The sequence below is a fragment of the Peromyscus maniculatus genome, chromosome 17 (assembly GCF_049852395.1).
Source record: "Peromyscus maniculatus bairdii isolate BWxNUB_F1_BW_parent chromosome 17, HU_Pman_BW_mat_3.1, whole genome shotgun sequence".
In the NCBI taxonomy this organism is placed as follows: Eukaryota; Metazoa; Chordata; class Mammalia; order Rodentia; family Cricetidae; genus Peromyscus; species Peromyscus maniculatus.
In genome coordinates, this window is record NC_134868.1 from 55,846,044 (window position 1) to 55,860,255 (window position 14,212).

The 14,212-nt window shown below is 49.4% G+C and overlaps 1 protein-coding gene across 10 annotated transcripts in view; it reads right to left on the bottom strand.

Moving 5' to 3' along the window:
- Arhgef10 (Rho guanine nucleotide exchange factor 10) overlaps positions 1-14,212 on the bottom strand; it is a 91,245-nt gene that overhangs the window by 52,654 nt on the left and 24,379 nt on the right. For 5 of the 10 annotated variants that reach the window (XM_076553670.1, XM_042262938.2, XM_076553671.1 and 2 more), the window contains 5 exons: positions 12,589-12,645; positions 9,176-9,339; positions 6,757-6,873; positions 4,182-4,293; positions 2,266-2,372 (listed from right to left, as the gene is read on the bottom strand). In XM_076553670.1, the coding sequence (XP_076409785.1) occupies positions 2,266-2,372; positions 4,182-4,293; positions 6,757-6,873; positions 9,176-9,339; positions 12,589-12,645 (557 nt within the window). The remainder of the gene's footprint in view (positions 1-2,265; positions 2,373-4,181; positions 4,294-6,756; positions 6,874-9,175; positions 9,340-12,588; positions 12,646-14,212) is intronic. The other 5 variants (XM_076553673.1, XM_042262943.2, XM_076553674.1 and 2 more) reach the window with 1 other exon arrangement.

Here is a 14,212-nt window from a genome sequence, read left to right on the forward strand (position 1 = left end):
TCTCCTCACACATCACACATCTTACCCACGGTTTCCTCACACTCTCATTCATTATCTCCATACTCCATACACTCCCTCACTTCACACATCCCACACTACTATCTCTACATACAGCTCACACACCTGTGTTCACTATCTCCTCACAAACCATGCAGCTCTATGTACTGTCTCCTCACACAGCAGACACCCTAGCTCAGTACCCCAGCTACCCTACACCCCTGCCCAGTGTCTCAAGATAGGTCCCGTCCCTGCTCACATGTTCACACACTCTACCCTCGTTTATGGTCTCAGCCCATCAGCGTCTAGTCCCAGCCTGTTCTTTTTGTTTGGATGGTGTTTGCTCGTGGCTGCCTGGGTCCTCAGGTTCCTTCTATCCTCGCACCCCTCGGGATCTATGCCGAGCCGCACCTCCTCTGTGGAGCTGCCCTCCTCTTACAATGGACAGCACTTCCCCTGAGCTTCCTGTCTGGCACAGGAGTTTTGTGGACAGAGAACAGGATCCGGGTATCATTCATATATTTTGTCCCCGGTACCAAACTGAGATGCTATATAGGATCAAATGCTGGGAACAGTAATGTCAGATCACGTCAAGAATGCTGGCGGTAAGCCTCTCCCTTGTTATAACTCACACTCGCACGAGGTGGGCGAGCCAGGCAGTGAGAGGGGTTCTTTGTGCCTGTGACAATCTGTCAGCGACCCGTTTCTGGCCAGCAGCTCAGGTCACTTCCCCAGCTGGGCACGAGAGAGGGGTTCAGAGCGGGGCCTTTCGCACGTGTATCTATCTGTGAGGCGTGGTTCAGATCGTTCACCTCCGCCACGGCCAGCTTTCTCTGTGTAAAATGCACACAGACAGAGAGGGCTTTGGGGGATCACGGGCTCCGGAGCGCATCCGGCCTCAGCCCCGATGACTGGTAATTAACCAGGCGGCTCCCGGGCTGTCTGTGTAACCCCGCTGATGGACCACACCTCTTTACTCACTGCCACTCTGCCTTGATTCCGTTTTCAATTCTCAGAAAAGGTAAGCTTGCTAACTGGGCCTGAAGTCTATTAACAGCCCCTAGATATCCTCTTTAACCTTTTCTTTTCTTTTCTTTTTTTTTTTTTTTTTTTTTTTTTTTTTTGGTTTTTCGAGACAGGGGTTTCTCTGTGTAGCTATGCGCCTTTCCTGGGACTCACTTGGTAGCCCAGGCTGGCCTCGAACTCACAGAGATCTGCCTGCCTCTGCCTCCCGAGTGCTGGGATTAAAGGCGTGCGCCACCACCGCCCGGCCTCTTTAACCTTTTCAACACTAACTTTGCAACGTAGTAGCGTGTTATTTTCCTTTTATGTGTCCACGGACTGTATCTGTTTACCTATACATGATTATGCTCCTCTATCTATCATCAGCCTGCCTACCCAGGCACTGATTCATCTCTAACTTGTCATGAATCTTCATTTATTCTTCTGTGTATTATTCACAAATTGAATTATGGTTTGTGTCTTGTGTTTTCTCTTCCTTTTACCAAGGAAAGTCAAATAGAAACCACTGACTTTCCCCCCTCTGTGCTTACTGTCAGGTGTTAGGAAATGAATCACATCCAGATAACTGCATTAGTTATTAAAAGTCTATCCTTTGGGGGCTGCAGCGATGGTTCAGGGGTTAAGACCACAGGCTGCGTTTGCAGAGGACCCAAGTTCTGTTCCAAGCACCTACATGGTGGCTCAGAACCATCTGTGACGCCAATCCCAGGGGATCCAACACCCTCTTCTGACTGCCTTGGGCACCAGGCATGCACACGGTGCACTTACATACAGGTAGGCAAAACACTCACATTCATAAAATAAGTAAGTCTTTAAAAAGAAGGTCTATCATTTTAATCTCAATTTTAGGCACCTATACATACATCTTTTACACACACCTGTATATTGTCTCTTTAAGGGTTTTATAGAGATTAGGTCTGGCTATACATCCCAGGTTGGCCTCAAACTGATAGCAATCCTCCTGCCTCAACTTCCACAGTGCTAGAACTACAGGCATGGTCCACTATGTCTTACTGTCTCTATAAAAGTATCTAGAACTAGAATAAATAAAGTGTGACAAAGAAATTAAGTCCCACACATTTCTCACACTTCCACTTGGAGGTGATATTTATGGTATTTAGGGAACTGTGCTGAGACCAGAGCTTTTCATGGCTGGTTTAGGGGCAAAGTGTGGAAGCCCCAGTGATAGTGCGTTCTCAGAGACACTAGCCGGTCCTCTAGTGTGAGCACCAGTGACCCGCTCACCTGTTGCTGAGACAAGCCCTCGGGCATCGGGGTCAGGACAGCCTCTGGATGCTTGCAGTCCACATCAATGAACAAATTCTGCTCTTCTTCAAAACAATACCTTTGATCTAAAAAAGGAAAAAAGGTAAGAATGCATGAGCCTCACATCAAAATTCTGTATTTAAGATATCATAGCATAGTAAAATAAGCTGGGTTTTAAAATAAATCTTCTGTGTAAGCATTTCAAGTTCAAATACATACTTCCCACCTGGCTATTATTAAATTGAAAAAATTCTTCCACAAGGGTAATAAAGCATAAGTATTGAGATTTTTGTTTGTTTGTTTGTTTTTCGAGACAGGGTTTCTCTGTGTAGCTTTGCACCTTTCCTGGAACTCGCTTTGGAGACCAGGCTGGCCTCGAACTCACAAAGATCCGCCTGCCTCTGCCTCCTGAGTACTGGGATTAAAGGCGTGCGCCACCAATGCCTGGCCAGTATTGAGATTTTTGAAGTTTATCTTCAGTATCTTATGTAGCCAAAGGGTAAAGCAGAAAAAGGTATTTTGGTTTCTAACATTACACAGCAACAAAAAATCAGAAACAGGAAAGCAGCAGGGACGGGCTAAGAGCGGACACTTTGTAATCACGGAGGACTCAGGTGGGACCTACTCACTCACTTCCTGTCTTTCTCACACTGGGGTCCAAAAGAGCACCATTTTACAAAAATCAAAAACTTTAAACTAAATCTGGGGATACAGCTCAGTGGCAGAGTGCTTGCCAGCATGTGCCAGGCCCTGAGTTCCATCCCCACCACTGGGAAGAAAAGTTTAAACCAGAACTAAATCCACTCCTTAAAAACCAGGCAGAGCCAAGTATGCTAGAAAGTGCAGTGTGTCTGGAAGCAGGGGTCACAGAGGGCTTCCGGGTAAGAGAAACCAAGAGAGAGAGGCTGACTGGATGGCTGGGGAATCCCGAGAGGCTGTTGGCTGGGTGGCTGGGACCTCAGCAAGTGATGCTTTTAAGGAGCTTTCTAGGTAACTGAGACATCCAGGACAGAGAACTCTTGCTCAGGCCAAGCTGCTGGTCTGGCCGCTTGGGAAGTGCAGACAGTTGGTGTGTTTAGGGACACACCTTTGAGCTACTGCACCTCTCTCCTATCCCCACTCCCCAAGAGAACCATCCTGAGCCAGAGCTCACAGCTGCACGCATCCCGGAAGCCTCTGCCAAGCCTCAAGGTCCCAGCTGGTATCTCAACTCTAGGAACTTCCTCTGACCCAAAGGATCTCGTGCCTACAGCTTAGTGACAGCACTCAGTGTCCCCGGACACACACAGGCCACACAGGCTGTGGCCCTTTAGTGAGTGTTAGGAAAACTTGAGCATTGTGACACCAGCAAGTCTTCCTTCACCAGCAAGAAGCTTCTTTAACATCTGAACAGATGGCTACCTCGTGACATACACCCCTAGTCCCTGCAGAATGACAAAGACTGGGAGAGCCAATGTATGGCCAGTATTGTTATGCACCAGTCTGATTTAGGACGGGTGAAGAGACTAGAAATCCAGAGAGTCCCTGCACCTGAGGGCTATAGGGAAGGGGAACAGGGGGGCAGATGGAGTACTAACTACCCTCTAGTAAAAGGAGGCAGCCAGAGAGATAGCTATTTACAAAGACTCCCTTAACTTTCTGTTTTTATTGTATGCATCCCTTTCCGTATTTTGCCAGCGAGTCTCAATATCCCGCAACTATGTGGGGGCCATAATGGGCAGCCCTCTCCTTCATTTGGGATGGGCAGGCCTAGGTCAGCTGGCTAGAGCAAAAGTCTCTGTGCTGAGGGGAAGTGCAGGAACTTTCCACGCTGCCTCCACCCCGCACCAGCCAGTGCCATAAGAGAAGGGAAAGCTGAGCCAGGCTCATGCTACATGCGAAAATGGGTTCTGGACCTTGAGCGAAAGACTTGGTCCTGATGAAGGAACGGCCTCTCTTCACGGCGGCTTTGGTCTTCTCCAGCCCATCTTTGGTGCCCTCCTTGGCTGCCTTCATGAGCTTCTGCATCTGTAAAGCAGAAGCAAATGAGTAGGGAGCTGGGGGTGGTTCCGCACGATGTCACCTGCTGGTACTTTAAAAGAATACTGTCAAGTAGTCTGAGTGGAAAAAGGACCTGCAATGAGCTTTTCAGTTAGGGAGACGCTTCTTGGTTATAGTATGTGTTTGTGGTTCTGAGATATTTCTGATTTTTTTTTTTTGTTTCTTTCTGTTTTTTGTTATTGTTAAAGAAGAGTCAATCCTTCCTTGACATGGTTCAAAAACCTTCCTGCTACATCAAAGGTTTTTGTTGTTGTTGTTGTTGTTGTTTGTATTGCAGTAACTTCCAAACACAGGGAGCTTTGTAAGCGGCAGGCAGTCACATGCCCCTAATCTAAGGTCAGAAGAGTTCACTGCATGCTCACTTCAATTAAGCTTTTGGATGTCCTCTACAGGAGTCCTTCCTGACAAGTCCCAGGTCTGCACCCAGTTGGTGGGAGGGGCAAGAAAGAGTCAGGGATAGAGAGTGGACTGAGACTGGCCTAGGTGAGAAGAAGACAGCCAGTCCCTCTGTTGGGACGTAAATCAGAACGACAACAGCCCATGCGGGTTGAGTTCACTGGACCTGGTTTCCTCCAGCCAGGGCTGTGACTTCACATTCAAATTTGGGCCACAGGTGCCCAAGAGTGGCCTTGGCACATGCTGGCATCTCTCCTTCCTTACTCTTTAAACAGCTGGGATTGAAGGTACTGGCAGCAGACCCTGAACGTCCTTTCAGAGGAAACCCAAGAGGCTGGTGAAGGAACAAGCCAGGATCCCTCACACCAACCTCTTGGCAAGTCTGCTTGACCTCTCAGCTGGCTGCCATGGCAACTGAGCTCGCAGCTCATGCCCTCTGCTACCTGCTCTTGACCGCTTCACCTTGCCGGGGGACAGGAGTCCTTACTGGCAGTCTTTGGGAGTGTCTACACTGAAGTCCCCTGCTTCCCAACGATGAAACTGCTGCTTTCTAGTCAACGACCATTCAACATAGCTATAATTAACCCCTGATCTACACTTCCAACCCAGCACCCAACTCGGATTTCCATCCCTTTTATAACCATTCTTTCCCATAGTGGTAAAAATTATAAAGTGACTCTTGTCCCCATCCTAATTGCTGCGTCCCTCAGTCCATGACCATAACCTGTTGGTATTGTCAATGGCTAGCTCTTTTAGCTCACGGCAGGTACCTTTCTAGGCCCTGCTCCTCCTGACCCCAACCATGGGCAGCTGCACCCCAGCCCCACTTGACCACATCAGAGTAAGCAGAGGAACGCAGACTAGGGGCAGAAGGGGCCCTTCAGACCCCCAAGCACACCTCCATGTTAGGCAGGTAAGATTCAATTCTGGGAGGTAAGGAGACTCGCCCCAGGCTCAGCCTGAAGGCGGGGCTCTTGCTTTTCATGCTCCTAGCTCTTGCTCCCATCTCTGGACCTGTCACTCAGCACATCCCTAAGCAGGACGGAGCTGACTTTGTGCGGCATGCTACCCCAACTAGCAGAGAGCCCAAGGCTCCCAGGAAAACCCTGGAGCTAGTTATCTCATGGATCTGCCTCAGTCCCCTCACTGCCCTGCGGGGAACCAACCGGATGCTGGCCAAATGGTGCCGTGACTCTCTTGGGGAGGCTGCCCTGCTTCAGAGAGCCTAGTGTATAAATGCTGAGGAGGGGAGCCACCACCGCCTGCCCAGAGCTGGCTCCAAGGACATCTAGTTTTAGGGGAACCCCATCTAACAGATGAATAAACCTCGCAGGACCAAGGGGATGGCGAGCCAGGGGAGGTTACTTGACAGTGCCCTTTTAAAACACACCTCAAAGGACGAAGATACGCAAAGTCAGCAGTTCTCAAGCTTCTGGCCTAGGAGCCCCTTAAAGGTCACGGTCATGTCTGTGTTTTTGAGCGGTGCTAGAAATGGGAGTCCAGGGCCTTGAGCGTGCTAGGCGCTTGCTTTACGTCACTTGGCTCTTAAGACCACGGAATGCCCTGCAGCTTTCTCTTCTATTTTATTAATCTAGAGTAACAGCAGTCAAGTTAAAATTGGTAACAATTTTAAATGTTATATTGATCTTTATTTAAAAGATAGTAAATCTATTGCATTTGCATTAAATGACATAATTATGAGAAATGATTTTATTTTCCAAGACAAAAATTGATATTTATTTGGCATGCTGGGGAATCTCCCGGACACTGCTGACTCCACATGCCATCTGTTGTGATATCACACATTGCAAGCTCCTAGAAACTTCCTCCCTTCTCTTGTGAGAGATCGAGTCCAGAGGTCGTTAAGGATGGCCCTTGGTGACATTAAGGAAATGCCCACGTGACCCGGGAGCCCTGGGCCATGCTTTGAGAACCACTGTTCTGGCTGAGCTGCACATGGCGTCTACCTTGTGCACAGCATGGTCTGCTCTGGACCACATGCTCATTGCAGAGGGTAAGGAGGAGCCACACTACCTTCCGCTCCTGCCTGTGCTTTGCCTGCGGCACCTCCACGGCTCCCACCGTACTGGCCACCAGGCCTCTCATCTTTTCCTCACAGTGCGCCTTAAAGCGGTTTAGGTCATGAGAGAGCTGTGGCACAAAGAGACATGCTTTTCAGAACAGGCTCTGTGGGTCCCCAGAGGCTATCCTGCGTGAAGGAGGGTGCGGCACCTTCTGGCTGGCGGCCACGGCCAGCTCTGCTGACCTGAGGTGAACGCACGTATGAGCGAGGTGTGCAGGAAGGATACATGCGCCTTCCACCAGTGGGCTGCAGAGGCCCCAGGGAAGAGCAGAACCAATAAATAAATGCACAGAAAGGCCTATGGAAGATCAGTCCATGACATCTCAAGGAGACAAGGACTCACACAGGCAAAATGCACTTAAGACTATTCTGTGTCAGCATCCACGGGGAGGAACCTGTCATTCAGGATCATGCTGGGTGGGCGGTTACTGTGGGGAAGACAGCCTCCATGCTAACATGACACCCGGACTGGTGTTGGCTGGGGTGTGCCGAACCACCCTTCTATAGTCACCACCATCTCAAACACACACAGCCAGCCGCTTCTCCTCTGGGGGTAATGTCTCATGTCAACCAGGACAAGCACACTTTATATTATGTTTAATAGAAACTGGATACCACTTCAACAACTCAGTTTTACACTCTGGTACTTTTTTTTTTTTTTTTTTTTTTCTTTTTTTTTTGGTTTTTCGAGACAGGGTTTCTCTGTGTAGCTTTGCGCCTTTCCTGACTCTGGTACTTTTTAAAACACGGACACCTTAGATCTAGAAAGCCTGTTCTTCTCCTTGCACTTCTGTGTTGGGCAGGCTTACGCCCCCCCAGGACCCCTGTCCATAGCCCCCATCCTCCCGGCAGGAGGTGTGGGCTCTGCATTCCTTCCTTACTGCTCCACACTCACAGGCCAAGCATCTCTAGCGCTTCACCTAGCCAGAAAAGGCTGCTGAGCTGGCATTTCTGGAGGCCTGACAGTAAGTATGAGTCCACCTTGAGTGCAAGGAAGACATCCCCCCACCCCCGGCATTGCCAGACTGGATGCCATCTTCTCAAGCCAATCAAGAGGACAGGCCCGAGTGTTTGCCGCAACACAGTTTCGTAGGCACCCTGGATGCTGCCCCTCTGGGTTACTTTTTAAGGACCTCGGATTAGGTCGGGAATGTCTAATACAGCTCGATGCAGACAGCTATCACCTCTTCATTAGCTGCCCTGGCTACAATAGCAGATCCATCCCTGGACAGATCCCCGCCGTACTCCTGATCACACAAAAAAGACCCATGATCCTGGAGAAAGCCTGACTGCAAGCCGGCTCTACTGATTGTCCTTGGGGCTGAAATAAGTTAGAGGAAAGGGACGTTCTCTGGTGACAACTTGCAAAAGTAGAGTGACACAGAAATGTGGTCGCGACCCCAGCTTCTGGCTGCTGGAGTCACTGGGGGAAGGCGGGCAGGTAAGGCAGGCACCGGGTCTCAGATGAGGACCTCATGTGGGCTGTCTGTCAACCACCTCACACAGGAAGCGCTCGGACACCACCGTGACTGTTCAAGCGGTCAATCAACCTTTATACCCTGCCACGGGCAACGCCACCAACAGGAGTTACACACGGTACCCACAAACCCTCCTTCCACACCTGGCCATAGGGGACCCCACCAACAAGAGTATGTGACCCTGCCGGCCACAGAGAACCCCACTACGGAGCTCACCTCAACAAGCTGTGGCCAGGGCCAGGGACGCCCTCAGTCCAATACTCACTCTTAAAGGCTCCCATGTTCCTCCCTGGACTGTAACCTAGGACGTTTTATGCCCCAAACCAAAAGTTCTCTCTAGGGAAAAATGATCCAGGAGGCTGGGGTCCCTATGTTTTCACATCATCCAGTTCACATGCAGTTGTCCACCGGCTGGACCGTGTGGGGCAAAGCAGAGCTGTGCCTGTCCTGTCCAAAGGGACCCAGCCAGCTGTGCATAAGGACTGCAGCTGCCCTGTGCATCCATTTAGTGATCACTGGCATTTTCCCTCCTTGTCAGAGGAAAGGTCTTTCTCTGCTGTCCTGATACCGTACACCCCAGGCTGGCCTTGAACCCCCAGCAATTCTTCTTCTCCAACCTCCCAAGTGCTGGGACGACACCTGTGCCAACACACGGCTTTTACCGCTTTCTTAGCGTCCAGGTGGTGAGCCTGTTTAGGGTGGCAGAAGTGACTTCACAAGGATGTAGCAGCCAGAGCCTTCTGTGCTTAGAGCTGAAAGACTGCTTCCGTGGTACCCTATGTTCCCCTAACTACACATCGATGTCTGAGAAATAACCACGTAAAGTGTATGACTCAAAACACATTTCCCGGTCCTGTCCCCGAGAGAGCGGCGGAACAGGCTGAACACATACTTGCTTTTTATGGCTGCTGCGCAGGAAGGATCTGGGAACTCCATTCTTGCACTCAGAGTCACTTTGCTCCTCGTAGCTCTCGAATTCACTGGAACTCCACCCGTATTCCAGTGAGCTGTTTCCACCTTCATCCCCATTCTCCACATCATCATAAATCATTTCATCTGAGTGCACAGACCACGGTGAAATTAGATCAAATCTGCGTTCATGAGCCTGCTGAGTTACCTTTTCACCTACAGTCTAGATGAGGGCTGTCCAGCACTGTCCGGGATAATGCAGACGTCGCTAAGGGCACTGGCCCTCGGAACCTCCTCCACGTGGGCAGTGACTGCAATGTGATAAGGCAGAGAGAAAGGCAAGCAGAGATGCGGAGCTGACATCTGATGGATGGAGGCTCTAAGGATGGTAAACAGCTCCCTAAATAGTGAACAGCGATATAAGTTGGGACACGAGTGTGGCCCACTTTTCCCTGGAACTCTGCCCGGTGGAGGACATTCTCCACCCCCCTGATGCCTAGCAGCCTGGCTGTCACACTGGGGCAGGGTCTCTGCATTTGAGTGAAGCAGCTGGTTTAGGATGTTTATGGATGTGATTTGAACTATTTCAATTTATTGATCTCAAGTTACGATTTTCAGAGACAGGTGCTGAGTTACCTCCACCGAGCAATCTTTCCTTCCTCATCCTCCCCCGCTCCACTTCTCTCTCAATAGCGTCCCCAGAGTCTGTTTCTGCCAGTCAGACAATAGCTTTGGCTTTCTCAATACTGCTTAGCATTCTGGTTTCTGTTCCACACTTTTCCACAGTCACCCTCTGCTGCTGTCCTCCAAGGGACCGGGCAAGATCCCACTACCTTTCAACACATTTTGACCACAGGCCATTATCTCATATGGCTTCACTGTTGTAGATCTGTCCTGAGAGTTTTTAAGATTACTAAAGTCAGAATACACTGTGATTTCCGGTCTCACTCCATCTTTGACGGCTTGAAAGGTGACAGTACAGCTATTTTTGTAGAGTGGTTTTCTATTTCTAAGTATTTATTTACTTATTCATTCATTCATTGTAAAGCAGGGGATTGAACCTGGGGCCTTGAACACACTAGAATGGTGCTCTGCCACTGCACTATAGATTCCCACACCTTTATCTTCATTATAGTTTGGTCGCACTAGTTGCCCAGCATGCCATGAATTTGTAGGTCGGGCAGGCCTTGAACTCACTCTACAGCTCAGGCTGGCCTTGAACTTACAATCCTCTTCCTCAGCCTCCGGAGTAGCTAGGATGACAGCTGAATATCACCAGGCTCAATAACTTGTATTACTTTTATCCTTTTAAAAATTCTGCTCAATTTTTAAATCAATTTTATTGGGCTGTGTGGTAGTTTGATGTCATTTGGGAAGAGGGAACCTCCACTGAGAAAATGTCCCCAGCAGACTGGCGGCTGGGTCATTTTCTTGACTGATGATTGATGTGGGAGGGCCCAGCTCACTGTGGGCAGTGCCAGCCCCAGGCTTGTGGTTGTGGGTGCTATAAAAAAGCAGGCCAACCAAGCCGTGGAGAGCAAGTCAGTAAGCAGCCCCCCTCCCTGACCCCTGCTCCAGGATCCTGTCCTGTCTGTCCTCACTGATGGAAGATCACCCCAGAGTTATAAACTGAAATATACCCTTTCCTCCCCAGGGTTGCTTTGGGTCATAGTAGTTTTATCACAGCAAAAGAAACCCTAACTAAGACAGACTGTTTATCAAAAGACATTGGCATAATACTTTTTTGGTATTTATTAATGCTTGCTCAGAAGCATAGTGCATAATTTTAGAGTGTTGCATGGACTTGATAAAACACTTGGAAACTGTATCTCCAACGCTGTCTTCAAGCCGGCCATGCTACCATTCCATAGCCATTGATTCTGCGGCCAGAACCCATTGACAATGGTGAGGCCTTGGTTAAAATCTCACACTCCGCCGGGCGGTGGTGGTGCACGCCTTTAATCCCAGCACTCGGGAGGCAGAGCCAGGCGGATCTCTGTGAGTTCGAGCCCAGCCTGGGCTACCAAGTGAGTTCCAGGAAAGGCGCAAAGCTACACAGAGAAACCCTGTCTCGAAAAACCAAAACAAAAACAAAAAAAAAAAAAATCTCACACTCCAGTTACACAAGGAACCTGTTTCTGGCCACACCTCAGATGTAACTTTCTGTATGCATGTGAAGCCTGTCCTGTGAGGCCATTCTGTCCCTGCAATAATGCCACGAAGCAGGAAAACTAATGTGTACTGGATACACTGGCTAATAATGCCAGCTGGTATGACACCTAATAGGTTGTTAGTTAAACTGGCCACATTTTGGTCACCATCATATTTCCTTCCCACATGTTTGCTTCTACATTGTCTGTATCCTGACAGGCAGTTGGATCCAATTTCTATTAACTGTAAGCCTCAATATTTGGACTCACTCTGCAATCTTTCCTCATGCTATCTGTCATTTTCTTCTTAATTTGTAAGTCCTTGCTTTTGACCTCATTGGTTTTGCTCACTGGTTTAGAAGCTAAATGACATATTTCTATGCTCTCAGGTGCTGCCCATCAAATACACACTGAACCTTTCATAGCCAAACAAAACCACAAACCACAAAGAACAACAAGAAAGCCAGCCACTACCCTGCCAGTGCAGAGGGGCCCGGCTCCCCGCAGCTCTGAGGGTCAGCCCATCAGCACCGTCAGCCGCCCCCACCCTGCCCTGTGGTTCACCACAGGCCTGCAGGCACCCATGCTCACGGCTCTCCTGCTGCCTAGTGCTTCCTTCCGCTTCTGTATCCTTGCCCTCGAGTCTGTGAGGACAAACCCAAGCTTCTGCCTGCCGTGGCACGTGGAAGAGATTGTGCTTGTCTGGACGTGGAAGCCGCAGGGGCGCCTCCCTTTTCCAGCTACCCCGTGGCCTGCCGTCCTTCCCCCACAGCCCTCAGTGGCTCATCTGTTTCCTTTGCTGCTTTAAGATTTTCGCAGCGATCTGGTGCGCGGGCGGTTTCGTTTACATCCGCCAGGTTCTATAGATCAAGGTCGATGGACCCTGCTTTAGGCTTGTATCGCTATGATCCGACCACGGCCTGTGTTTTCCTTTAGATCTGGAGAACCGTAACCTGACCTTCTGTGCTTCCCCCTTTATATCACTTCCTAGATGTGTGCTAGAACGTCTCAGCCTCAGTGTTTCCAACCTTTGCTCCTATTTTTCGTATCTTTCGCTCTTGTGCCTCAAGTGCTGTGAGCAAGCGCACCAGTCCTCAAACACACCACACAAGATAAGCACCCGAACCACCAGGACAGAAAACACGCATGCTGGACCCAGGGGCTTGCACAGGCACTAGCTACGTTTGCACCCGAAAACAAAGACTGCTAAACTAGACCTAAAACTCCAGTCCAGACAAGATCAAACCTGGTTCGGAGTCTGAGTTCTCCCTTGGAACGTCATCGTAAATTGCTTCCTCTGGATCTGCAATAAGAAGGGAAGGTCTGTTCAAAACTGGCCAGAACCAGTGAGCGTGGTGTTATAAACACCCCAATGGTTAGCGTAGAGGGGTGGCCGACTGCATCCCAGCCAGAAAGACCACTCTGAATTACAGCTTCATCTCAAAACAGAAAAGATGTGAAACAGGACCAACAGGGGGCAGTTCCCAGTTTCCAGGCCCACCCACTCACTCTATCACTGTGTTCACAATGTATCTCTCCGTGGCTCTTTCACTCTATCACTGAGTTCACATTGTATCTCTCCATGGCTCTTTCACTCTATCACTGTGTTCACAATGTATCTCTCCCTGGCTCTTTCACTCTATCACTGTGTTCACAATGTATCTCTCCGTGGCTCTTTTGAACAGGGTCAAGCTTGTGGGGTTCGGAATACAAAGGTGATACACAGTTTTAGGAATAAAAAGAGTATCCACTGGAGCTGCATCAGTGGGGAGTCCACGGACCTACACTGATACACCCTGGAGGTGAGGAGTCACCCATCCGTGCCACTAATCCGTCAAATGCACAGGGCGGTTTCCCACCCAGGATTATGGGGACACGAGTGTTCTGTGGGTAAGTTTTCTTAACCAATGTGTGTGATGGGGGTGGGGGGTGTTGTAAAAATGTAATACACTATATAAGATGGTCACATCGGATCACCAACGACATTGAAACTGATCTGAATATGTAAAGTGCTTACATGCCTTATGTGGATAGATGCTTCATCTAAAGGCTCTTGAAGTTGATTTTCCAGGGTATTTGTGTTATCGTTTCTACCCATCCACAGTGTATTACCGTACTGAAAACCATGGGAGACGGAGTATAAATGTACTGTCCCCCACATGCAGCATGGCTTCTCATCACCATGGAGAGCAGGCCCAGAAACCACAATTCTGAAGCTGTGGTGGCAGCTGGTATGCCACTCGCACCTACCAGCTGTGACCACAGCAGAGAGCTCTCCTCCTGAGACAAGGCTGGGTCGTGTCAGCCCTAGGGTTGTTTTTAAGCAGTTGACTGTTTAGGTTTGGGGGGGGGGGGCGGGGTGCAGACACAGAAGAAACCTGAGCGCCATGTCTACGACAAGAGATTTGTGGGTTGTTGTGATGGTTCTGAGTCAGCAGCCCCAAAAGAGCCACCACAATCACCCTAGAACCTGTGTCAAAGTCACAGTTCAAACCAAACCAAAACTTTCAGGAAGACACTTGAACAGCTGAGGCAGCTGAGGTGGTTTGACCTCTAAGCCAATCATACAAAACAGTTACACAGAAACTAGGAGCTACTGGGTAATAAAAGGCATAATCCTTACTTCCTTAAAAAAAAAAATGATTGGCTAAAAATATCTCGGCTTCTTAAAAAACAACTGTGGAATCTGAGACCTGCAGGCCACCCCTGAGCACCCCCACCGACAAACACAGTCTGGAGGAGATCCAAGAAGCGCGGATGGTGTCTCCATGGAGAATGGCTGAAGACAGGCGGCAGGTTGGAGCGTTAGCTCCCTCCCCATCATACAGTGAAGCCAGGCTGTACCAGGAAGGAGCGGGAGGGGTACGTGC